We start from the raw sequence: 26,524 nt of genomic DNA on the forward strand, positions 1-26,524 counted from the left end.
GGTAAAGGGAAGCCTTACATGAAACCTGCCTGTCAGAACCGCTGGCCGCACCCTCAAGGGGCGCGCGGAACGTGCCTTTCCCCACAGCAGGCAGACTGGAGGAACGGACACCTGCACTGGGATCGCCTGTACGACGCACTTGGGCTCCCGGCAGACAGGAGGGCTCCGAGCTCTCTAGAGGCTACTGGCAGCCGGGAGGCCGCGCACCCGGCGCCCCCTCCAGACGCCACCACCTCGTCGCTCCAGCGGCACTCGGGCGTCGTGGCACGAACCCGGATGTGAGCGCGAAGCCGGGCTGGGGGCGGTGCCACCTCCCACCCCGAGCCTGCTCCCGCCCCCGGCCCGCTCTGCCTTCCGGCAGCGGCGCAGGCAGACAGCACCGCCCCGAGCCGCGCATGCTCCCCCTCCTTGCAGACGCGAGGGCTGACGGGGCCGCGCGTCAGGACTCGCACGTGAGTAGCAGGCGACGGCACCAATGACCGAGCGGGCCGCGCGGAAGTCCCGCCCGCGGCGGAGGGGGGGCATTGTTGTGGCGAACGTCACGGGCGGAGGATGCGGGTGCTCCATTGGCTTGGCGGTCGTGCGTTCGGATCTTAAAGGGCGACAGGAGCGCAGGCCGTGCCGGCCGGGCGGGGCCCATGGCCAGCACCAGCAGCCACCTGGTGAGTCTGGGGCGTGGGGCCAGCGCTTTGGTGGCCCGAGACTGCCGGCGGCTGTAGTCCGCCGTGTGCGAGGGGAAGGAGTAGGCCTGGGCCCTGGGACCGGCCCGTGAGGGATGGCTTACCCGTGCCCTAAGCGCTGCCGGGCGGAGGGGTCGTGGTGCGATTTTGCGAGCTGCTCCGCCGCCTGCCGCCCGCTGGGACAGCGAGGGTGGCCGGACGGGCGCTGCCCTTCGTGGGGGCAGTTTCAACGCTGCTGCTCCCGCTCCTCATTCCTTCTCTCGGGTCGCCGTGAGCCTCGCCGGAGGGCCCCGGTCCCGCCCCAGGTGCCAGTGAGGCCTTGAGGCGCGAGGCGAACGCGGCGACGGGCGCTTAGAGCTCGGCCCCGTCGGCGGGAGGAAGCGAGGCTGGTGCCGAGGCTGAAGCAGCCGCCCCGTGGCATCTCGCGGAGCTTCGTTCTCGGTTCCGGGTACGGGGCGTTGGCGTGGTTGTGCCAAGCCGTCTCCCACCGGGAGAACCGGTGTTGTGGCCGTGGGGGAACTGCCTCTTACTCTGTAATCCGTTTTGTAGTGGAAAGAAACGCGTGACGAAGATCGTGAGGGTCGTACTGAGACGCCGTTTCGGACGGTTGTTTACGTTAGTTTTGTCAGCGTTGACTCGTGGAAGATGGGAGTTGCAGCTGATGCATAGAAGTGTCAACAGTAGATCTTAATTTAAGTTGCAGATTATGCAGTTTCGTTAGTATAGAAATTCGCTTTTGACGAAAGTGTTTTTGTGGTTTTTTTTTAATATATATAACTGCCGTTTCATTGCCGTTGGTGTAACTAACGGGCAGTGATCCGTTTCGTATGCTTGTGTGCATGCTGCTGTGCTTTTGCCTCTCGTGTTCCTTCTGTCGGTTGCAAGCTGACAAACTCTGCTCTGCCTCACTTAAAACTCTTTTCGTGAGTCGGACTTGATTCGAGGTGGAGGGATGTCTTCTGTTCGGAGACTGGCATAGCTGTGTGTGCTCTTGAAGTCCTGTTTCAGCGTGCACTCTTCTTCATGCTCAGTGCTTTTTTCATCGGGATGTTACATGTAATCCTGTCTGTTGACTGAATAGGAGGATGACTATGTGGAATAGCCCCAGAAGGGAGGATGTGAAATAACTGCATTGAGGGACGTGAAATAAAGCAATGTTTGATTATTAAAAGAATTAGTTTTGCTTTCCTTGCCACTTGGTAGAGTTCCATATGGCTACTTCTTGGCATCAGGGATGGCTTCTGTTTACTTGTACTCTTAAACGGGGAGCACGGTTCCCTTTTGTGCTTCTATCCTTGCTTGTGTCTCCAGACTTTCCAAAACACTTTAATTTTTGTTGCTTTTCTATACATGGTTTAGGTACCTGCTTGTAAAATAAACATACAGAAAGAGAATGAATGAAAAACAAAGTTGACAATCATCTTTGTTAAAGCTAAAGTACTTTTTCAGGGCATCTTAGTTTTAATTCCTTCTCCTCTGTCATGTTTACTATTTCTCTGGTCAGATGAGTAGCAGACAGAGGTGCCTTTTTGTAATTCAGATGAAGTCAAAGATGGGAAATGCATTGTTTCTGAGACTGAGCAAGTAAATATTTGTGTGATGGAAGTGATGAGTCCTGTGATTATTTTACTATAAACACAAAAAATGGTGGATTAGAGCACAGCTGTGAAAGGAATATTTTAGTAGGCCTCTGCCAAAACAGTTAATTTTTGCATTGATGTATGGGAGGACAATCCTTAAAACGTTCTACTAGCTTCTGAAAATGTGGTATCAAGGAGAGAAGGAAACTACTTCAGTGCTGCTTTAGTTGGTGATGTCAGTGTGGTCTTAGTTATTTGCTGGTAATGCCTTCATTGTAAGCATGTTTAGTTTCATATTAAGAGTAGGTCCTCTCTAAAGCTTCTGGAATAATAGTTATTTGCGTCTTAATTTTCAGCACCATCTTTACTGGAAGGTGCAGCTGCTCTAACAATTATTAGGTTCTAGCAATGTTGTGGAAACAATACTTTCTAAAGAGTGCAGTGTGTTCTGCCTCTGTGCTGGAAATTGGTCTAGGCTATGATAAGAGTTTTGTTTGTAGTCATTTGTAGGTATAAAACTAGAAGGCTCGAGAGGTTTTTCTTACATACTTATATTCTCTTTTCCTGTGTTTTCAGGATGTCTGGTCTTATCATTTGTGCATAGGCTTTTAACTGGAGTAAGTTTTATGCAGGTCTCTTACCAAAGCAGGCTTCAGGTACAGAGTTGAGAAGGTATTCAAAGGATTAAAAAAAGAAAGAAAAAATATGGAAGAAGCTTAAGAGGAGCAGTTTTCTGTGCTTTCATATTCCTAACAGATGACTTGCTGGTAGCTGGTGCAAATGAGACAGCCCAGCGAATACTCTGGAGATAAGTGATGTTCAGCTAAACAGTGACTGCACTGTGGGTAGGACTTTAAGCAAATTGTTCTTTGGGTTATTGGTCTGTTACCTACAGTGCTAGAAGTAGCGTCTCTTGCATGCAGCCCTTGAAACTCTGCAAGTAGATTGCTCTAGCTGGACGTTGTAAGACACCCGGCAGACTTTGGCTCGTGCCACTTCCTTAGAGCAGCTCCAATGCAGCAGTGCAGGACAAACTTGGAAAGCGAAGCTGGCTACCAAAGTACTTGCAGGAGTTTTGGTACAGAAAGCAGGTAAAGAAAATGGATTCAGTTTATGAAGATGTGAAATGTTTTAGTAATCTGTTCTGGTTTTGGTTTTTTTTTAACAGTAAACTTTTTTTTTCCTAGAAAAGCTATGTAGATTGCTGTAGAGCTAGCACATTTATGGCATCAGAAAATATGCAATTAAGAAATTTCTTTTTAATGTGGGAAGATTGTAGAATGGTAGAATCATAGAATGTCAAGGGCTGGAAGGGACCTTGAAAGATCATCTGGTCCAGCCCCCCTGCCAGAGCAAGATGAAAATTTATTTCAGAAAACACTGACTAAAAGAAAATTTCTCTCCAAGTTTCTCATATTGGAGTTTCCTGAAGAATTTGTATGAAGCCAAGTAATCATTGTTTCTGTTATTTCAGATGAGAAAACTTTCTTGCAGGTGGCCAAGTTAGATTATGTGTATGTATTAAAGAAGCAAAATAGGGGGAGGAGCTGATTTTTCTCCCTCCCCATTTTCCTTTCTGACATCTTACTTGCAGGTAAGCTTGCAGGAAAGTTACTAAGGACTAACTAAAGTGTATGGAAGGACTGACAATGTGCAAGAAGTTAGCTGTTTGGCATTTTTTGCACCTTTTGAATTCTGCTCAACAATGCTGTATAAAGTTACTGGTTTGTTGTGTGACTAAGAATTGAAGTTGAGACTTGCTTTCTGCTTTAAAAGAAAAGCTGTAAATACTTCACCTGGCAACTATTCTATAATTCCTTATAGTGAATAATTGCAAAGATTAACTTGCTTAGAACATACTTCTGGAAAGTATTAAAGTTGATGTTCAGTTCTTTACCAATCCTGCAGGATTTTATTTTATGGTTCTTGATGGATCTACTGTCCAGCTTCTGCACACTTTACCACCTCTTTACCTCTGTGTGGCTGCTTCTCTGCTTTTCACCTGAAACTGTCTCCTCACCTCTTGGAATTGCTAGCAAGGAGCCTAGCAGAGGAGGTCCTTTTTTTTTTTTTTTTGCTTGCTAGAATGACCGTCCAGACGTGCTCTGTACCATCTCCTAACGTTGGTGTGCTTATGGACTAGCTGATGGTGTAGGATGGGATCTAGACCATGGTGATTACAGATGGCTTTTGTTTTCTTTGCAGCTGGCCTGAATTCTCAGTGGCTTGTTTACATATATAGCTATTTAGGCCATAGACAGACTTCAGGTTCTTGGAGATTTTTGTGGCTTCCTGTTTTTGATCTGTTTTGAGGCTTGGGGAGGGAATGTGGTGGAAGGAGGCCTTGAACAGTCTACCTCTGAAGGTGCTTGGAACTTAAGTGCTTTGCTAAGCAGTAGAGGAGGTTAGAGGGTAACTGGCTGAGATGCAGGTCCTTACAAATCCCTTCATTAGCTTTAATCCCCACCTGAATTTGGAATTGGAATCCTGGAAATCAGTGACATGAGAAACCGCCACATGTGTAAGGGTGTCAAAATTAGAAAAAATTTGCACTGACTAAAATATTTGGGTCAACACTGCTCTGTGAGAAACTAATTTCTGTAGAAACAAATCTGTCTTGTGGATAAAATCCCCGTGTTTGCTAAATGAAGCATGTCAACATTGTTAGATTACTTTGACCCTTTCAAGTCCAAGCCTACTGGTTGTGTTATTGCTGATCTAACAGCAATCTGATTTCCTCATGTCTCACTTATGGATCAGCTGTGTCATGGATTTGCTGTAAGTGATCAGCTGTGAGGGGGGCAGAGTCAGAGATGAACTTTGTTCTTGGTATGTTGAGATTTTTTTGTATAAACAACACAGTATGCCTTCTAAAACACCACTTTAAATCACATGAACTTTATGAGGGTGTACATCCAGGAAGCTTGGAAAGAGAAGTCTGTTAACTTTAAGTACAACAATTTTGGAGAAGAATAAAATGCAACCACTGTGCTATGGAAGATTGGTGTTTGATGTTAATACTTTTGAATGTCTGAAAATAACGAAAATTTGGAGTCTGGTTGTCTCCTGCAGGTTTTTAAAAAACAGCTTAGCATGCTCTTCAGAGAACTGTTCTGTAGAACTGCTCTTCTTGTCCCAGGAACACACCTCCAGCATCTTTGAAACCCAGTACAGTTTTGATTAAGTACATTGTTTGGTGGGGGTTTATTTTGAGAGGAGTGATAGTTCTTAGAAATGTCTGTTGGCTTTATTTGTTATGATTTTGCATTACAGTTGAATTATCTGTCTTAAAGGTTGAGCAAGATCTGTCATTTGAATATAAACATCACTTGTGATATGTTGACTATTAACCAGCATAATTAACTGTTTTAGTACGTAAAGCTGGGAGAATTAAAAAAAAATGACTTAGTATCACTCCTTTTTGATCAGATTTTTAAAGTACTTATGTCAGTGCTACATGTCACACTCTGCTGCTCTGAAATAAGTCATTGAAGTGTGACTAGTGTTTCCGTCACAGGCAAGGTTAAGTCTTTGCCAATGATGTACCCAGTAGTGTTTATGTTTCTTTTAACACATTTGCTCTTTTCAGTGGATGTATGTTGACTGTGGTTCATTAGAGCCTTTAGCAGTGTTTTCCCTAGATTTCAGAATCCAAAAGTGTATTTCTAAAAGTGGCTTCCTTACTTGTTACAGTCTAGTGGTAATCCTTCCTGATGGGAGATCTGTAATCTTGTATTCAGCTGAAAGTGTGAGCAACTGCATGTATTTGAGTGTCCAAGTCGAGTGAGTGAGTGGTTTGCTACTTGTGTTGTCGTTTCAGTACTGCTCAGGCTTAATCTTCATGTTGTCCTGTCTGGTACACGCGTGGTACAGTCTGACAGTATCTAGTGACACTTCTTAAGGCATATGAATAAATTTTCCTTTCCTATTTGGCAAAGGTTTTATTTCCTTAAGGATGATAATAATGTTGACAGATAGATATGTTACAGATTCTTAGAAGTTTGACAAATAATTCAAAGAATTTTGTAAATGGAAGCTGGCACACAATGGAGTTCGATAAATTATTCAGTGTATTGTTTCTCTATGCACATGTAAATTCAGTTTATAGAAAGAGGATGCTCTGGGTCACTTAGCAGAAAGTCTGACAGTCTGTTTTTCAGGCATGAGTCCAGAGCATAACCAGCCATGAGCATATAAGGTATGAGCATTTGTATGTACTGCAGTTCATGGAAGCACACCATCTATTATTTTTCTGGGTTGCCTTCAGTCATGGCAGTCACACAGGGGTAGCAGCAAGCAGTTTATGGAAGGAAAACTGGCACTGAATATTGATTGGAACTGCATGATAATCTTTGTGCTTGTACTGTGCACTCTGCACTGAAGAGAGCACAGATAAGTACTGGAAAACCTGGAAAAGGTGTACATTTTTATTGTCGGATGTTTCAGGAGAGGAGGCTAGTGGGAAAGTTGTGTGTAATATCTATTAATTGCCCCCTCTTAATGCTCTTTTTCAGGTAGGTGATGTGTCAGATGCAGTGGCTGCATCTTTGGCAACTGTCTACAACACCAGTGCGCCATGAAAATAATATATTAAATATAACTGCCCAGCTGTTCACTTCTTTCTTTGCATTTTGCAGACAAATCCTCAGGAGATCCCAGGTTGTCAGTATTTGAATTATGAGCAGTGCAAAACAGATTTAAATTCAGAATTTTTGGCCTGTATGATAATACTAAAACAATTTACAAAGCCTCTCAAACCAAGCCTATCTCACTCTCAGAGTTGACAAATAGTAGCAAGTCAACTTTATCTCACCTGTCCAATGAAAGCAGTAACCTTCTGGCTGTGAAGTAAAGGCCTTTATTCCTCCTTTATTGCACAGATAAATAGGTGGACTTCATATATTTTTCTAGAAGACAAGTGTATTTATTTAGAATTAGTTGAATCCTAGATTCCTAAGTTTTGGAAGATGTTCCTGTTTGTGTGAAAGGGCTATTTGGCAGATATGTAAGAGCTATGATTGGATGCTGTGACAGCCGAAGAGGGTGTCTTAGACTGTATCATGGTGCCTGTTTTGAAAACTTCTCCAATTCCATTTGTAAGTGAAAAGAGTAATTCACAGATATCTCGTGTGTGTTGCTTTCTGTATACTATTGTTTCTGAAGCAGCCTTTGCTGATGTAAGGCATACATATTTGTATTGGTCTATCTTCATCATAGCCTGTGAATTTCTTATCATAACTTAAGTCTAACACGGCATGCACGCCACTCAGTAATTCTTAGATAAGGCTTGTGCTGAATTTGCAGCTGGTATTGATTTTGGGAGTTCTGTGTCTGATATTACAAGGCCAGTGGTATCAGAACGGGCAGATGTGGAAGATCAGAGTTTTTTCCCAAGAGTGCAGTGTATTGATTTTTCTCCTGAAAGTGGTTTACTTTGGCTTTCTCCATAATGTTTGCACAGATTTAGTGGCCATGAGACCTTGTTTCTTCTAGTTGATGCTTTCTAATGCTCTACATTCATGCATGAGCTAGGTTAAGTTCTTTGTTTCCTGCCATTACACCCAAGTTCTAGGATAATTTTTTAATGTTTTGGTAGAAACAGCAGTAAGGTCTCACTGTTTGTCTAATTTGCCAAAAGCTGTAGCTTGCCTTCAGTAAGAGGCATATGTTTTTTTTTGCCAAATCGTATGTGATTTTTCCTCAGTCTTTATGCAGTTGTTATTTGATCTTGCAGCCTTGAGGGTCAGTCCAGATGTGAAGTGGAAGAGAACCTTGTTGAGAATGAGTGTTAATTGTAAGTTGCTTAAGGATTTAGACAAGTCTTAGAATATGTCCTGTATTAATTCTCCTCAGCTGTCTATCTGCATTCTTTTGTTTTTTGGCTGTCTATCTGCATTCTTTTGTTCAGTAGGCTTGTACTACAGTTTACCATAAAAAGCATTTGAGAGGATCAGCCTGTGCTGATGTTCTGGCTTACACAATCTCATCAGCATTGTTAGTAATCAAAACAAAGGCAGCAGTGGAGGTGCAGAGCTCGTGTTGCTTTGTGTAAATAATCCTTACTGTTAGCAAGGTCTGCTTCCAAAATAGTTGGTCTTATAGGTAAGTGGATGGAAGAGCTTTTTCTGATCATGTCAGCTCTGTGTCTTAGTGCAGCTAGAGATTCAGTAATGCAGGCAGCAGTTAGGCTCTGTGAGAAGACAAGTGATGGGTTAGGGCCCTATTTGTGCTGACACTGAGGCAGAAGTGAGTCTTGCTAGTGGAGACTCAGTGGTAGCAAAGGTATTTTCAGTTGTGTCAGTTAAGCTAGAAGTAAAAGGTACTGGAAGCTTAAGAAGGCCTAGTCTCTACGAGTATTTTTTGCTGCTCTCAATGCTTATAGAACTGAGTCAGCAGAGCAGTGTGACAGGTTTTGCAGTGGGAAAAAGCTGGCTGAAGTCAGTTGTTGTGGTTGTTCTTGCTTTAGAAGCCTGATACTTGTTCACTGCATACGGTGTGCTTAGATATATGGAAAGATACAGCTGTCAAGATGCAGAGTTGCAGAGCATTCTAAAAGCTCCAGGTCTTTTTATGTAACTGGGATTTTTGCCTCTGGCTAGCCTTTCCTAGAAGGGGAAGTATAAAGGGAAAAATGTAATGATACCTAGCAGGCTTTTTGCACTGATTTGGGCTTTCCTAAAGTGTTTCTCCTGTTTGCAGGCAAGAAGGGAGAATTCTGAGCACTTGATTCACATGCCATGTAAATAAGAAAGGCTGTTTCTAGTGACTTAGTGACAATTAATCAATGAAGACTTTGATATGTCTGACCTGTAATTCCACTTAATCTTCAGCAGGCTTGTTATTTTCTTCTTTGTAACACTGTGTTGCACTAAGAAGGAAACTATTTCTATACGGAAGTAAATTTGCAACGGCACCCTTAAGAGCTTGGGAACTAGGTAGTGACTTTAAAAGCAGAGATAAAATTATCAGATCAGTAGTTACCAGTGTGGTCCATACCTGGTGATCCGTGAGATGCATATGTAAATGTTGTCACAATGTGGGGTTCTGCTGTCACTGGCTTGCCAGCTGAGAATGTTGGTAATTGCTGGAAAGAGAGCATCCTGAAGCTTCCGAGAACTGCAGGTGCAGTTTAGAATGTTTTTGATTTTTTTCAATGATTGTATCTAGGAGAAGCATGATATTAAATCTAATTTTTGCATAAAAGAGTGCCTGTAGAAAGTCTGGCTGAGCTAGCCTGTATTCTGTCTCTGGCAGGTGTGATGATGTGTAGAAACATATGTAGTTTCTGCAGACATGGGTTTTTAGGGTCTTTCAAAATAAAATGAGAAGATTAAAAAAACACCAGACAAAGGAATATGTGGAGTGTGGAAAGGCAAGTGTAGGGGTGACCTTTTCTAGAAATGTTTGGGTGCAACCTACCTAGTTTCATAGCTGTGTCATTTCTTAGGTAACTGATACTTGAAATTCATTGCATCTTCCTCTGTCCTTGTTCTTGATCTTGCCTTGCCTTTGAGAAAGTCAGAGAACTAATCAACATTATACTTTGACTGGAAATAACCTTCTTCTACAAAGTGCTTTACTCCTCTTCCCTCGGGACTTTTCTGTACTTGATATTCATTGTGACTTAGTTTCAGAAACTGTGCAAGGAAAGATACTGCGTTCAACATCTCCCCTGCCCTTTCTCTCAGTGCTTTCTGGGTCACTTTTTGTGGTGGTGTCTAGTCTTGGTCGCTTTTTCAAGGTGATCTTGCTCGCTGCAGAATCTCATTGTATCCCCTACGGTGCTGCTGCTTTATTTACCTATAGACCCTCAGGTAGTCTAGAATGGCCTGATGTGAGACAGAATTTATTTAAATCCTAATATTTACTAGATTACTGATGCCAGGGACATATTTTTTTTCTGTTGGCATCACTTCAGTTCTTGAGCAGTCATGCATGTACCAGCCTTGCTGCACTCCTGGTAGGAAGGAATACAATCTGGGTTTAATTCTAGTGCTGTGTATCTTTATCCAGGCAGCTGTTTGAGTAGCTGTCTGAAGGAGAGCGATTCAGCTGGGCTGTTGGAATGTCAGGAAAAAGAATTGGGCCAGGGAAGGTGTCAACTAAAATACCTGCAGAGAAGGTCTAGAAGGAACTGTGACGTAGAGCACACCTGCTTTAATGTTTGTGCTGTTTTCGTGACAATAGCGTCAGTGAAACTTCCTTCAAAGAGAAGAACGCTGCGGCAGTGATTCTGAGGAGAGGTTGTTCTGCTGGGGGGAGCGGTTAGTGAACTTGAAACGCAGAATTCTGTTCTCTCCAAGTCTTCCCACAGCCTCACCCCTCTTTGTTTTCACAAATGCTGTACAAAATACAGTAAGTATCCGTCGTTATAGGTAGAATCATCCTCACACTGCTGTGTGCTGAGGTTCAGACGAAAATCTAATAAAAGCAGTCATTACCCGCTCTCGATCTGCTGCCCTACCAGTGGGAGTCACCCTAAGGAGCAATGGAGATCCGGAGCTCAAAGTGGGAAGGGAGCCTTCTCGTCTTTCCTTATGCTTCTTGAAAGATACTGTTTACAGTGGTTGCTTGGTAACAGGTTTTTTTGCAGTCTTGTGGAAATGTTGATAGTTTGATATAGTGGGCATATATGTAAACTGTTTCATATATCAGTTACAGAGAGTGGAGAAAATAGGGTAGCTGTACACGTTGATCTTGTAATCTTCATCTCAATTTTGGAAGTATATATTTGCATTATTAGAAATATGTCTCTCCCGCTCTGTAATTGCACTAAATGCTTAAGCAGAGTGTATTTCTGAATTGTGTCTTAGGTTTGAAAAGACAGCAGAGTGAGTAATTGCTAGCTTGGGAGCTAGGCGCTTTAAGACCATATTATTATTAAATGCACAACCCATTCCTTACTAAGGTGGTTCCTGATAGAAATGCAGACAATTGTTCCGATTCAAAATGAAATTTATTAAATAAATGTTAGTTCTGACAAAAAGAGTTTTTTAAGTATTGACATGGGATGTGTTACAGACTAGGTCAGGGTTGTGTAATACATCTGTTTTGAGGTTAGCAAATGTTGAAGTTTCATTCTGCTAGGTGTATATTAAAATACTAAGGTTTGAAAATAAAGTTCAGATGTGCTGCTAATTTTTTTTGTGTGGGAATACTGTTCCTGAGTTAGTGTTCAGACTTGAGCTACAGCTCTCTGTATACATGCAATATGACCGAGAGAGAGTTGTTTAACAAATTAAGAGCTGCCGTTTCCAAAATTAAATACTGCCATTCCTTGCTGAAGACATTTTAATGATAACTTTTTCAGATAGAACTTTAGAAAAATGCTTGTATGGAAACAAAGTGCAGATGTCTGTGGTAATTACTCAAATTTCCTTTCCCTTTCCAGTATGATGCTGTACCAATTCAGTCTAGTGTGGTGTTATGCTCCTGTTCGTCCCCATCAATGGCGAGGAACCAAGCAGATACCAGCACTCCATCTGTCATTTCCACCTGTGGCAACAGACAGGGATCAAACGTGGAGAGCACTGCAGCTGAATCAAGATGTAGTTCAAACTCCTTGCAGCAACATACAGGACAGCAGCCTCCACAGCCTCGAAAGAAGCGACCCGATGACTTCAAATTTGGGAAAATTCTGGGTGAAGGATCTTTTTCAACGGTAAATTTACCTTTTATGGGAACTGGCAGGTATCTTAGATAAACTTCGAATTTGTTGTGCAAGTGATGTTGCTGAGAGAGCAGACTAAAGAGCAGATGAGAGGGACATGGTGGTTTTAACTGCCGGTGTTGCACCACATGTGCTCACTGGGTTGTTTGGTACCGTGTAAAACCATCAGTTCCATCATATACTGATGATTCAATGCTTGGATTTTAGGAAACTTTTAGCTTGTTTTGGACAAACAATATTTTGAATACCGAGTTAGTGTATGTCTCTAGTAAATGGTTACAAGACCTGTTTTCTCCTCTGGCAACAGGTGGTCCTGGCTCGAGAATTGGCAAGTTCTAGAGAATATGCCAGTAAGTATTCTCTCCTTCAAAATACAGTGTGTCATGTATTCCTATTGTGAGACAGCATTAGGGATTTTATGATTATTTTATCTAAGTGATTTGCTTGGCTTTTCTTGTTAGATAGGCTTAATTTGGTCATACCTCCTGCATTTTCACTCTGTCTTTTGTTTGTTAAGTTAAAATCTTAGAAAAGCGCCATATCATAAAAGAAAACAAGGTGCCCTATGTGACACGAGAGAGAGATGTCATGTCCCGCCTGGATCACCCTTTCTTTGTGAAACTCTACTTCACCTTTCAAGATGATGAAAAACTCTGTATCCTTTGCTGTGTATTACAGCACATTTTAAAGAATTTATTGTGATTCCCTTGAAACGTTGTGTGGCGGGAATGATGGAAATCACTGGAGAGATGTACAATACCTGAGTGTTTGCAGCACAGTTTCTGCAGTCATGCTTCTGATAGAAATTAAGAACAGAGAATGAATGTGCCCCTCCGGGAGAAGAGTGGGTGACTTGTGGGGGCAGGAAGGCAAATAAAGCACCAACTTATATTGCTCACGTGTAAATGCTGAAGGGTGACTTGCAACAACAATTGGGGAGTGTATGAGAAATGTTTAGAAACAGCTTACTTCTCATATGTACCATAAAACATGACAATTTCTTCGTTTAACACAGGGCTAGTCAGCTGTATTTACTGCTACTTCTTATTCGAAGTATTTGATCTATTAATTTTTTCTTATGTTAAAATGCATACAGAAGAACTGTTTCCCAAGGTCTGTCTCTAGCAGTAATTGCAAAGTGTATTTCATCTTGAAAGACCACTGGTTTGCAGTTGGCTCTTTCCGATTGTTGTTCTTGTGAAAAAATGTTAATCCTGTGGGTTTCGTCCTGAACTTCTGCTTTGAACTGCTATGCCAACGGTAAAAGGATAGTTCTGTCTTCCTAGGGTCGGTGAGTAGCTATGTTTCACAGAGGCTGCTAGCAGTCCTCCCAGGCCCTCTGTTGTGTGTGTCCATACATCCACACATGCACCGACAGGCCTTGCAGAGGCTCCCTTTTATAATGTAAACATTTAGTCTTTTATCGCTGGGCTGACTTTGGGGCTTTCCAGGTGATGGGGCAGCTTTTACCTTGGATTGAATGCTGGCTGTGGCTGTAAATAGTTCTCTTTGAGGGCAATTATGTAAACAGTTTAATTATTCAGATGAGTGTCTGGAAAAACTACAAATGTAACCCTTTATAGTCTTTGCTACGCTAAGAAATTTGCTTTGGAGTGATTTAGTGATAACCCTTAACTATACTTCAGATTTTGGGCTTAGCTATGCCAAAAATGGAGAACTGCTAAAGTATATACGCAAAATTGGGTCATTTGATGAGACCTGCACTAGGTTTTATACTGCTGAAATTGTATCAGCCCTGGAGTATTTGCATGGGAAAGGAATAATTCACAGGTAATACATGTTTGATGCACAAGGTGTTTTCTGGAAATTCTCTTTGTGAAGTCTAAAGCTAATGAGTGCATAACAGCTTTTTATTAGCATGTTGTTATCATAGGGAGCTAAATAAAGAAAACTTTAGGAGAGCCACCCTGTGCTATTAGACCAACTGTTCTAGCAGGAAAAAGGAGAAAGGCTTTGTGGTCTAGAATTAACATTACCAAAAGCTTGCCTTTTCCAAGCTTGATCAATTGATCTAAAACCAGCAGTTGACTTTTTGTTTAACTTCTCTCTTTTTTTGTGCTGTTATGTACCAAAAGTAAGGACATTTCTACTGGTGTGCAAATTCATGCGCAGCATGCCATGAAAACCAAGAAAATGGGTATATATCAGTTTTTATAAAGCTGAAGAAGAAATGGTGAAATTTAGCTAAGTTTTGATTGGACTCTCGCAGTTGTTCTTGATGTAACTGTACTGCCTGGAGATGTATCTTTGATTGTTCGTATTTATTGTTTTATGATTTCCCAAGCAGTTGTTCCTGTTTGCAGTTTTCCCCAACTGCAGATGCTAGTTGGGTAGAAGCTGGCTGATTTTAATTCTGATTAAATTATTACTACTTTCAGTTACATTTTAAAGGACAGAGTAGTTTAAGAATACTTTTTGTGTGGAGTAATTTGGAATATAGAGTCTGAGGAGGCTGTAAGTGGAGAGTACTTAAAGGCGCAAAATTTTATACAGGGAAAAATGGTTCAAGAGCTCCTGGTTCCAGTTTGATGATCAAATGACTGTCAGTGGTACTAAGCCTACTGCTTAATAGTTGTCTTCGTATGAAGGCCTCTGTGAGCAGCTGCCTGTAGCAATACAACATGAGAACCACTTTAAAATGCCGGGCTCCTCTGGAGAAGTTACTGCACAATAGCTTAGTCCTGAGGTTATTCTTTACTTTAGATCTTGCTTGGAAAATGTTGATGAGCTTTTCAAAGTCTGTTAGGTGTCTGCAGGTTGACAGCTACAAGCTAGAGGAAAGTTGACACCAGGTTTGTAGAACATCTGGTCATTTCTGGTAGCATTATGTATAGCAGACACTAGACAGTCTTGCAGCTTTAACTTGTGTACTGTTTAAATATAAAAACCTGCCTTTTCCAGGGACCTTAAGCCAGAGAACATCTTGCTAAACGAAGATATGCACATTCAAATAACAGACTTTGGAACAGCAAAAGTACTATCTGCAGACAGCAGACAAGGTATGCTATGTATGTACTTCATGTGATACAGCTAACTATAACAAGCACTAGGAAAATGCACTGTGTTGTATTGACCAAATTGTAATCCTCAAGCGTTATTGTGTAAGGGGGGAAAAAAGCCGCCGAGAGCTTGAAGCAGCTGTGGCTGTTACTGCTTGGGTTGTCTGAAGAGGTCGTGCTTGCTGCACTGGTGTAGTGAGCTAGATCACCTGGGGTAGAGGGAAGTTAAACTATTTCAAATAGCTTTTGTTTTGCAAGACAAGAATACAAATAGTGTGTCTGTTACTAAATAGTTACTGAAACAGCCTTTACTCTGCTCTCCAGTGACTATCAGTGTTCTTCAGATATGAAGGTTTTAGAATACTTCTGTCACAAGTAACTTAGTGTTATCCAAAGGTGCTGCAAACAATGCTTGAAAAAAATCCTAGACTGAAATTAACTTGGTGTACTTATTTTTTTTTGCTTGAATGTAGTAAACTTCTCTTGGTAGGTTTTATACCTAGCAGCATGTAAATGCCTAGAAAACCAAATAGATGTCACTGAGAAGATTTGGTTTGTCCCTTCAAAGCAGGTTTTGTGGATGGATAGAGAAATGGAATTCCTGTGGCTGCTTTTTAGTGTTGCATAACTTGCCTTGGATGTTTTGGTGTGTTAGGGTTTGCTGCTGATGGTTGTTGTTTGTTTTATAGTCATGTGGGGGCAGAGGGGAAGGGGGAGGCTGGCTCCTTGTAGCGGGTATTTAGTCCTTGCTATTGTCTTCCCAGCACGGGCAAACTCGTTTGTAGGGACAGCACAGTATGTTTCTCCAGAACTGCTGACAGAGAAATCTGCCTGCAAAAGGTGAGCACTCCATTTTATTTCAGAACTTTGCTGGCTCTCTCAGGATGCTGTATTGAGAAAAAATTCATGTGAAAGAGCTGGTTTTTTTGCCTGAAATACTTAAAGGATTTTCATTCTGAAGGACCATATACTGCAGAAAGCTGGATGCATCTTTGCATTGTGGTAGTGGATAATAAGTATTCTTTTTAGTCTCATTACATAGCCATTGGTTATTTTGGCTGAGAATTCAGCTTTCTTGCACCTGTGCTTGTAGTCAGTTGATGTGGGATGGTTACTCTATACTTTGGGCTTTTCAGCAGCTGTCTGCTAGCCTTCTGTTCTGTCGAGGAATGAAGTAGAAATTACACTAGGCAATCTTGGTGCTTGTGCCGTGTTTTAAGTATCAAAAGGTAAAGAGTAGGTGTTATTTGAATTATGGTTTAAAGACTTTCAGGGAAACATGTTTTTTTCTTCTTTCTTTTGAAGCTCTGACCTCTGGGCTCTGGGATGTATAATATATCAACTTGTAGCTGGATTGCCTCCATTTAGAGCTGGGTAAGAGATGGAAGCTATTTTTTCGCATGTGGATCATAAATACATTGACTGAGTTTTGTCATTTACCTTGTGTTGTTCTGAAGTACAGAGTCTTGTGGTGCAGTGTTGCTGTTAATGCCTTGCTTTAATTTGTCATTTCTGGTGACAAGAAACTGCTTAGTCAGCTATAAGTAGATTTCTTGAGAGGGATGCCTTAATTTATCCAAGGATTCTACATGTAATTTACATCACAAATGTACTATGCCTGCATGAAGAAGGTACAAGGCACCTCTATATTGAGCCTTTTGATCTTTCTGGCTATTTTTCAAGTACCTGATGCTTACATAGACACTTGGAAGGCTGTGCCCCTTTACCCTAGGAATATTTATGTGAAAGTGTCTTAACAGGATTAGGGGGAATGGAGTGAAGCTGGAGATGGGTAGGTTCAGGCTGGACATGAGGAGGAAGCTCTTCACCACGAGAGTGGTGAGAACCTGGATTGGGTTGCCCAGGGAGATGGTTGAGGCCCCGTCCCTGGAGGTGTCTAAGGCCAGACTGGATGGGGCTCTGTCCAGCCTGATCTAGGATAGGGTGTCCCTGCCCATGGCAGGGGGATTTGAACTAGGTGATCCTTGTGGTCCCTTCCAACCCTGACTGATTCTGTGATTCTAACTTACAGATCACGTGTTCAGTGTTTGTCCAGGTTATGCACTGTTAAGCTGAAAGAACCATGGAGAAGTAGTAAGGATCTGATAATGTTCTGTTTTGCAGAAATGAGTATCTGATATTCCAGAAGATAATAAAGTTGGAATATGACTTTCCAGAAAAATTTTTCCCCAAGGCAAAAGACCTTGTTGAAAAGCTTTTGGTAAGTGTTTGCTGCTGTGAAATGATTTGGTGGCACTGGCAATGTTCAGCTTATGCAAGTCTTTTTTCCTGAAGGTTTTATGCAGTCTGCTTGACAAGCTGTAAGCATTGCTGGCTGCACAAGGCAGCATCTTGAGGACCAGCAGCACTTCACTTACTCTCTGCTAAAAACTGAGTTTAGAAGTGTGGACTGGGAATGTCTCAGTAAAATTGGAAACAAGTGGCTCTAAATACAAGCCTTGCGCAGAAGTGAAGATTCAAATTCTTGGGTTTGCATAGTGCTCAAAGTGTTTTGGGTCATATAATGACTCAGTAGGTTGCAAACAATGATCTATACATCACAGGGAGAGAAATTCAATGTAAATCGGCTTACCTTGCATTTTAACATAAACTTAACTTTCACTTAATGCATGTCTCGATAATATCAGCCAAAAAATTACTGTGTGTGAATTTTTGACAAACAAGAAGGAAAAAATAGTTCTCTCTCATAAGTGAGACGAAGCTATGACCCTAAAATGAACATGCAGAGAAGGATTTTGGGTGGTATTAACTTTTTGAAGTTCAGTAGTCTAGCTTATTAGCCTGGACTGAGGAGAAGAATAATCTTGTGTTTGTGGATAATGCTGAGTGCAACTATCGTAAAAGGCCTTGCAGCATGTTTCCGTGCCTATGGTAAAGCCAGTGTCTTCTGAATGGTAGAGTCCGAGTTGTGTCAACACTGAGAACTGTGTGGTTTTCAGATGCTTAAGAGGTTGATGTTTGACCCCAACTGCAGCCTCTGCAGCTTGTTGAATCACCACAATGTGATGCTGGGCTATACTTACATGGCTTATGCTCCATCGGGTTTTCTCTGTGTGTTTACTTGGGTTTGCATCTCTATTTATGATGAAGCAAGGCTAAGGTGGGATGCTCAGAAGGGCCTGTGGTGGTAGTACAAGGGGGCAATGGTTTGAAATGGGAGCAGGCTAGATTTAGGTTGGAGTACAGGAGAAGGTTCTGCACAATGAGGATGGTGAGACGCTGGAACGTGTTGCCCAGGGATGTGGTTGAAGCCCTGTCTATAGAGACATTCAGGGTCAATCTTGATGAAGCCCTGAGCAGCCTGCTCTAGTTGGAGATATCTCTGCTGACTGCAGGTCACTTCCAATCTGATGCAATCTGTGAATTTGTGAAACAAAGACAAAATATTGTGTGGCCCAATAGGAGTGCTCCTTTTCTCTAGGTCTGTGAGTTGGTCTAATACCAACTGGTGCTGATAGAGAGCCTCTTGTGCTGTAACCAGCCTCCGTGTGTTCCAGATGTGTGTGCTTAGGGCCAGGAGACAGCTGGGGTTAATGCTTCACATGCTGCTGTGCCAATGGGAACTATGCTTGCCCCTTCCTTGTCGTTACTGTATACATGCTAACTCTAATTTGTTAAGGTTCTAGATGCTACCAACAGATTAGGTTGTGAAGAAATGGGAGGATATGGACCTCTTAAGGCTCACCCCTTCTTTGAATCCATCGTGTGGGAGAACCTACATCTGCAGACACCCCCAAAGCTTACAGCCTATTTACCTGCTATGTCAGAGGATGATGAAGACTGTTATGGAAATGTATGTTTGTCTGTTGCTATATTCAGCTGTGATGCTGTGTAAGACTTTTCTTAACACATGATTGCTGCATATTAAATGTTTATTCAATATAACTGATCAGTTAGATTTTGATAAAGATGCACTTAGTAAGAATATAAAATTTCTGACTAGAATGGGAACTAATCAGCATTTAACTCTTTGGTGTGTTTTGTTTTGTTTTGTTTTTTTCTGATTAAGTGAGTGTTTGGAGAACAATGCGAGCTACTTAGCTTGCTTCTGACTGGGCATGCTTTTTTAGATAAGTGCTTGTTAATCTGTACAGAGTAGGCCATCGTTTTGTCCTAAAACTAATCTTAAAATGCATGCTTGAATTGAGATCTGCAGTTTTGCAGTGCAAAATAATCTTATTAATCAAAGAAATTTCTTAATTCTGTTTCCTCCTTCAGTATGACAATCTCCTGAGTCAGTTTGGTTGCATGCAAGTTTCTGGTTCTGCCTCTTCCCATTCACTGTCTGCCCCAGAGACAAGTACACCACAGACATCAGGAGGAAACATTGAGCAGTATATTCATGATCTTGACAACAATTCCTTTGAGCTGGACTTACAGTTTTCTGAAGATGAAAAGAGGTTACTTCTAGCAAAACAAGCTGGTGGAAATCCTTGGTAAGATTTTTGAAGGTAGCTCATCTGTTACTTGCACAGGAGTAAGGGCTCAATCATTCAAGTATGTGTCAGTGTTAATATCTTCAAGTAAACCATCAGCAACTAGATTTTTCTTGACTTCTACTTTTAAAGCAATAGCAATGAAGACCTGATACTGCGCTTCTAAAGTTGACAAAGCCTAGGTGTTGTGGAGCATGTTTGTAAATAAGCAGAAATGACATTGTACCAGTGCTAAGAAGTCTTCCCTCTGCACAGTCCTAGAATTCAAACAGGTTTTTTCCTGTGCTGCCATAAGTTGTTTTTATTTGAATTACAATATTCCACTCTAACCAAAATACTTCCAGACAATGTATTGAATTGTTTTCACTTTTGAGAGGAGTTTCTCATTTGTGACTCTTTTTTTTTTTTTTTCTCCACCTGTTTGATATTAGAAAAACCTCTTTGGCTTGGGATGAAGAAGAGTTCAAGACTCATCTAGTAAAGTTCTTTAGAACTCTTAGGTGGAGAAGGAGACACCAGGGAGAGAGATGGAAAATTGCTTGATAATAATGATAATGACTTTAAAAGATGTTCCTGTGGCAGAGTTAACTTCTGGAGTAATAGTTACTTTTTCTTTTTTAAGGCATCAGTTTGTAGAAAATAACTTAATCCTGAAAATGGGTCCAGTGGACAAAAGAAAGGTAAGGACTTCTCTTATCTCCCTCTAACAATGCTTAGCTGTCAAGTTCTTGTGTAGTTGTAGCATAGAAGGACCCTGTTTTAGGAGTACCCTGTTTGATTTACCTGTAAATGTCAGATTGTTTTTTTTTTTTAATGCAGCATTTTCTCGTGAATGGGTTTTCTTTAAATCCAGTGGTGTGCCTTTGATTTTTGGAAAAAAGTGAAAAGTAAATGTGCTATTGATAGATTTCGTTCCAAGACTGTAGGAAATGGATTTTTCTTCCTCCCCCTAGTCTGATCTAGCCCACTAAATGCTTTGCCTTCGTGCATATGTGCATGTGAATCCCTCCATAAATATCAGAAAATAAAATGCATACCCATATTGTCCTCATCTGTGATGTTTTGCCTGCATCTGGCTAGTGCCTGTATCTCGAGGGGGCAGAGGTGACACGAGAACAGCTTTTAATATTAGTGTTAATGTGGTATGGATGAGCAGCAATAGTTTCTGGTAGCTTTGCAGGAATGTGGCTTCTCTTTGTTCTAAGTTACTACCAATTGTTCTTGATGTCCTCCCCAAAATCATCAGTATCGATTTCTGTGCTGGAATCTGACAAACAGATTTTGCTGTGCGGTTAGTTCAGTGTTTTTTCAGAATGTAAGATGTGTTTTAAGGAAGCACCATGTTTTACTATGTAGCAGAAAAGCACTGCTACCCTCTTAAAAAAAAAGAGGAATGAAGTTAAATAGATAAGGCAAAAGGGAGGAGGGAAAAGTCCGCAAACTCGGATCTCCTGTCCTCACACTGAGCTGTTTGAATTCAGAGATCTGGGCAGTTACTTATTTTTCCCCTCAGGCTTTTTTCACATTGCTGGTTCTGCTTCTCTTGCTAGGGATTGTTTGCACGCCGGCGCCAATTGCTGCTCACAGAAGGGCCCCACCTGTATTATGTGGATCCTGTCAACAAAGTTCTAAAAGGAGAAATTCCCTGGTCTTTGGAGCTGCGGCCAGAAGCCAAGAATTTTAAGACGTTTTTTGTTCACACAGTAAGTGGCTTTCTTTGGTCTCTTAGCAAGTTGCGCTAAGGCCCGTGGCCAGTTATTACAAGCTTTTTACAAATGTTTCTGGAGAAAATACAATGCCTCAAATACAAGTGTTGGTAGCCTTAATTTAAAACAAAACAAAAAAACGGCATGAGGAAAGAAGCCCAAAGCCCAAAACACAAAACCCCAAACCCATAACCTCGCCCAAAACAGCAGGAAACCCCAGTCCTGTCCCCCACCACCATCACAAAAGAAACCACCACACAACTTCCCCCCCTCCCCTCCACAACGTACCGTTCCCTACAAATACCCAAGTGTGGCTCTTGTTATTTGTGTGTAAATCACCTCCGAATGGATTGGGGAATTTGTCAGTTGACTGTTCCACTGCTGAGGGGCCAGCTGTGTGGTTAATCAGTCACTTGTGATGTCATAGAGCTGCAACTGAGTCGAACTTTGGGGAGGTTCAGGAAATGATTCTGAATAAATGACTTTTTGTTTGGTGCAGAATAATGACTGCTCTGTGGTTACACTGCTCAGAGTACTCATTCACATGTTGTTCATTTGTAGCCAAACAGGACATATTACCTGATGGACCCGAGTGGCAATGCTCATAAATGGTGCAAAAAGATACAGGAAGTTTGGCGGCACAGATACCACCAGAATGCTGCTAAGTAGCAAAGCTCAGCCAAAATGTCCCAGTTTCCCTACTTGCTGCTAGAACTCCGTGTGCAGCCGATCAGAGGAATCTTTTCAACCAACCTATTTTACCATCTCAAGGGGAAGCATATGTCTGAAATGTTCTATTGTTTGTTGTTTGGGTTTTTTTTCTTTTTATTTGGTTTTGTTTTGTTTCTTTAGAAAAAAAAAGAAAGGAAAAAAAAGAAAAAACTTAATGGAATTCAGGGTCGCTTTGCTTGCTCTTTGTGCTTCTGTTGAGGCTTCCACATGCATATCATTGCAGTGAAGATCTTGCTTTTGTGCACTTCGGCTCAATTTCTGCTGCAGACTAGTGGATAGACCTTGCATTACCAGCTTCACTTCAGATGAGTTAAAATCAATCCAGACGCACACAAGCCGAATCGTGAACCAGCCTGGCACTGTGTGGGGCTGGAGTTTTCTGTGACTTTCAGATTATCATTAAACTGTAATTCATCAGGGAGCTTTTATATTTCTCTCCTAAGCATCACCTCTTTGTTTGCTCTTCCTCTTCTCATAGTCCCCCAGCTTATTGGTATATGGCATTTGTAGCCAGGTCAGTTGCACTGTTGTGTAATTCCTGATGTAATTCTGGTTGCAGGATTTATGTGGTACTTCAGTAATTTCGTGACTGAATCAGATGCACGTGTCCGGCAGACAGGCTCCAATGATACAGGATTTGAAAGGGTAAAATGCTGAACACAGCACTGAAAGTTTTGTAGAATTCAAACAGCTTCTGAAGCAGCTAAGATTTTTAACATTCAATTTTCAATTTTGATAAGAATCATTTGTGTTTAATTAAGGGACAGTAAACTCACTGGCATGCTTTTAACTAATGCTAACTAAAAATTAACTAGCTACTATGGGGGGGGAAAAAGGTTACTATTGAAGTAGTAAATAGTTTTTCACCTTTTCAGGAGCTGAGGGTTAGAAGCTTTTTCCAAGGTGTGCATGAATTGTGCATTTTAGTGGGGCCAACCTATTTACCTGGGTAGAGATGAAAGTGTGAAAGCTTTGTGCAATAGATTACTTGACTCCTTGTCTCATGGTATAAGGAGATGCATTTTTGGTCCCTGGCTGAATACTTAGCAACTCTGAAAATGTTGAGCAATCAAAATACTAGATCCATAAACTAATCTGGTTCAAAATTCTAAGGAAAATACTAGTAATGCCAAAGAGAAAATACATGGTACTGAAGGCATATCTATGACATAAAAATATTTCTCATATCAGTCTCCTTTGTCCTCTTCAAATTAAGGATTTTTTGTGGTCAAACATTTCTTGTGATGTTGCAAAGACATAACTGTGCTAAAAACAACGTTCCTAATGGCATTTTCAGCATGCCCATGCTCCTGAACCTTGCAGAGACAAGTGACCTAGGTCTGGTCCTTGTTTTGAACACAGTATAAACATCACACCTATTTAGCCACCTTTTGCATATACCAACTCCTAGCATTTTGAGGTCTCACCAAATAGATGTTCTGCTGTACTGCTGGAAAAGCTCCTGGGCTAGCCATGGCCTGAGGATTTCTCCGAAAACACGTGAGTGTTGGGTATTTTATGGTTGTGCAGGGTGAAGATTTATTACTGACCTCTTAAACTGTGCTGTGTAGATGATGGCAGCTCAGCTGTTCTGTTGTCTTTAAAAGAGAGAGGCAGTTGCCTTTTCTTTTGGAGGAGCTACCTTGTCGTAGTCACCTCATCCCACCATGTACACAGGCTTGACAAAAGTAAATCCCTGTCTTGCAGTGCCTGCTGTTTTAGAAGCTGAAGTGTCCTGTAACTCCCTGAGGTGAGAAAGACAGAACAGTGTTCCCATTGCATCCTGAGGACTTTCATTATACACAAGATGCATGACTTGCCACTAGAATCTGAACCACACAGGCCACCTTCTGCCTGTGCCCTGCTGCATTCTGTGTTTACCCATTCTAACCAAGGTGATGTGTCTGAAGTCTGCACTGCTTTCCATTTGCCCTCTGGCTGTCAATTTCCTGATGCATGTTGGTCTGCTGGATACAGCTCTACCACTTTTGGGTTTAGTACCTGGTACAGTGGTGTAGATGTATTCCCAATTTTGTACAGGAGAGCTTGGCAGTGATGGAGATTTGTGGTGCCACTGGCATTCAGTATGACAAAACTCGTCCTGACATTAAAAGCCTGGCAAAACTATTTTGCCAATAGTGTATACCTCAGCTTATTAGGAGACAGAGGGATCTCCTCTGGCTTCTTCACTAGGTGGAAATCTAGGAATGCTTAAACATCTTTTCTGTACTATTGAGAATTGTAGTCATTTTCCCATAACAAAATAATTACCGTTTTTCACACCTTGAAAATCCTCTCAGTAGACTTTTGCCCTGCCAACCAAAAGCTTTAAGACAAAACTCCTTATAGCAGTAATCTGTCAAGGTGTCTGGGAGGTTGATGTCTGCCTTCTAGTGTTACTTTTTTCTTCTGGCAATGATGTCGTTAGAAAACTGAGCATCTCTTACAGGCCTCCTTCCCTGTAGAACCTGAGTGTTCCAAATTAAGTTCTTCCAGAGCTGCTGCTGCTTCTTTGGAAGTAGACTAGAACTTTTCTGGGAGAGGGATTTGTTCTCCTTGGACTCTAAGTAAAACACATGGCTTTGAAAGATGTCTGTGTTTAGAGTGAGGCAAGACAAAGCAGCCCTATGGATTTAAGTATATTTCACCAGTTTGTCCACTTGTATTGATGCTGCACACTGCGAAGGGCTGGTTCCTCTTTTAAATGCTTATTCCTGAAGATCACTCCTATGGTTCGTGGGAGTTCCATGAATGAAATGTACAAGGGAGGTTCTTCAGAGCTGCAGACAAACCAGTTAATTTCTCTGCTTTTTCCAAAAGGTCTTTTAAAGTGCAAAAAAGGTTGGTAGGCACTTGAAGACTCTCAGACTCTTCACTGTAGGTCTACTGAAAACCCCATCCATTGATGGATTCATTCCATCTTTTGCAATTTGAACAGTTGCCAGTCATTTCTGAAGAATCAGATCAGTCTTGGAATTTGTTTTGCTTGGGAACTGAGCTTCAGGAGGGTGTCTTGCATCCGCTTTCTGTAGTGTGGGTGAAATGCTAGTGTTAGGAGTTTTGAATTGCATGCTTCTGTCGGGTGTCTGGTCCAGTCACAGGAAGTGTAAAACTGCTTTGGTGAACTGGAGAGATGAGCTTATTGCCATTGGCTTTAAAGTCCAGTTTGGAAAAGGGTTTATTTTCAGGAAGTCTTCCTTCAGGTGTGATGTTGAGGCATAGTGAGCAGATTAATACTACCTATGAAGATCTCATATGCTAAACACTTAGGTGTTGAAGATCTCAAACAGGACTGTGCTCCACTTCTCTTCTCCTGCTTTAGTTGTGAAGTATCTACTATTTTCAAGCCCAGAAAAAACTCTGTAGGTTAAATCAAATGTGGTAACTGTAATTTGTGCTTGATATCATTACATTTTGTGCTGGGAGTTTTGAAGGGTCCTGAGGATTTCCCACATGCACATTGAATAATGTTTTTTTAGAAGGATCTGGTGAAGTCAGCACAGCTACTTCCTTTGGCCTGTGGACAAAACATCTGATTTCAACACCTTGCTGAGGAGAGAACTTGTGTATTGGCAACTGCCTAAAGATGTGGTCTGTGGATTCTGATCATTCTTTCTACTAGCAAATTACAGAAATAGGTGTGGTATTTATATCTGAATTCTGCTGAATGCCTGTAATATTTTGTGCACATGTTTTATCAATTAAATGGAAGTGCTCCTGCAAGGCTTCGTGGCAGAGATGTCCATGAGGTGATCAAGAAACTTACAAGTAATTCTCTGACCCCAAACAGCGTGCTTTCAGTGTAGACTGGTAATTTAAGAGTTTCGTCTTCTCAGAAGAACAGCAAACAGTTGGAGGGGTTCCTAAGCACCCAGTAATCTGGTCTGTCAGCACAGTTTCGAAGGTAAGGTGACAAAGCTTCCTATGACCATGTACTAACACGGGATGTGGCAAATGTTCTGAATGCTAGCAGAACTTAAATTACTACATCTGACAAGCAAAAAAACCCAGGAACCACACTCAGTTTCGGTAGTTGTGTGCTAGCTGTTTGCTGGTCGGTGGCAGTCAAGTGTGTAATACTCTCTACCTGGTTTGTAGCTGTAACTGTGATGTACAGATAAAGAAAAAAAAACCCAACAAAGAAAGATCCCTAAACCTCCTCAACCACCACCACAAAACGATCTCCCTCCCCTGCAAGAACTCGTGAAAGCAGAAGCAAATAATGCAATGATATAAGATACACACTTTTGTATTTTTATTCTTATAAGGTTATTTGCTGACTCTCGTTGGCCTCTAGTTCAGTCTGTGTTATTTAAATTCTAATATATGAGTTATTTGGATTGAATTCATGTTCGGGGCCATGGTGTTGTATGTATTGATGTACAGCCTTGAATGTGAATAATTATTGTAAACTATATTTTACACCTTTTTTCTGGCTTTATTATATAAATTTTCTATTGGTCGATGATTTAATCATATCTCATAATTTAATGACTGTTTATTCTCCTCTCGACAGCTCTCTGTGCTGTAGATGTGTAGCTAGTGACTGGATGATGGATTTCACTTATGCTTGGTAGTCTGTAATAAAGGCATGTAGGGTCCTGGCCCGGCCTCCGCCTCGTCCTTCCGGGGCTGCCGGCGCGGAGGGGGCGGGCGCTGGCCGGGGGGAGGCGCAGGCC

The 26,524-nt window shown here is 41.7% G+C and overlaps 1 protein-coding gene across 1 annotated transcript; it reads left to right on the forward strand.

The window, feature by feature from the left end:
- The first annotated feature begins 539 nt into the window (after positions 1 to 539).
- Positions 540 to 26,449, forward strand: PDPK1 (3-phosphoinositide dependent protein kinase 1). The gene is made up of 14 exons (XM_064153918.1): positions 540 to 662; positions 11,652 to 11,921; positions 12,238 to 12,280; positions 12,448 to 12,585; positions 13,577 to 13,721; positions 14,853 to 14,950; positions 15,715 to 15,790; positions 16,256 to 16,324; positions 17,075 to 17,171; positions 18,591 to 18,764; positions 19,190 to 19,407; positions 20,030 to 20,087; positions 20,958 to 21,110; positions 21,675 to 26,449. The coding sequence occupies exons 1-14, from the start codon at positions 639 to 641 to the stop codon at positions 21,780 to 21,782; spliced, it is 1,671 nt and encodes a 556-aa protein (XP_064009988.1). The 5' UTR covers positions 540 to 638; the 3' UTR covers positions 21,783 to 26,449.
- The last annotated feature ends 75 nt before the right edge of the window (positions 26,450 to 26,524 follow it).

Source organism: Pogoniulus pusillus, chromosome 13 (genome assembly GCF_015220805.1).
Source record: "Pogoniulus pusillus isolate bPogPus1 chromosome 13, bPogPus1.pri, whole genome shotgun sequence".
NCBI lineage: Eukaryota > Metazoa > Chordata > Aves > Piciformes > Lybiidae > Pogoniulus > Pogoniulus pusillus.

What these genes read in the sequence shown, in the direction of transcription:
- PDPK1 (XM_064153918.1), top strand. Translation starts at nt 639, where the DNA reads ATGGCCAGCACCAGCAGCCACCTG. An exon ending in CCAGCACCAGCAGCCACCTG is followed by an intron (nt 663 to 11,651) that starts GTGAGTCTGGGG and finishes TTCCCTTTCCAG; the next exon opens with TATGATGCTGTACCAATTCA. An exon ending in ACCTTGTTGAAAAGCTTTTG is followed by an intron (nt 17,172 to 18,590) that starts GTAAGTGTTTGC and finishes TAATTTGTTAAG; the next exon opens with GTTCTAGATGCTACCAACAG.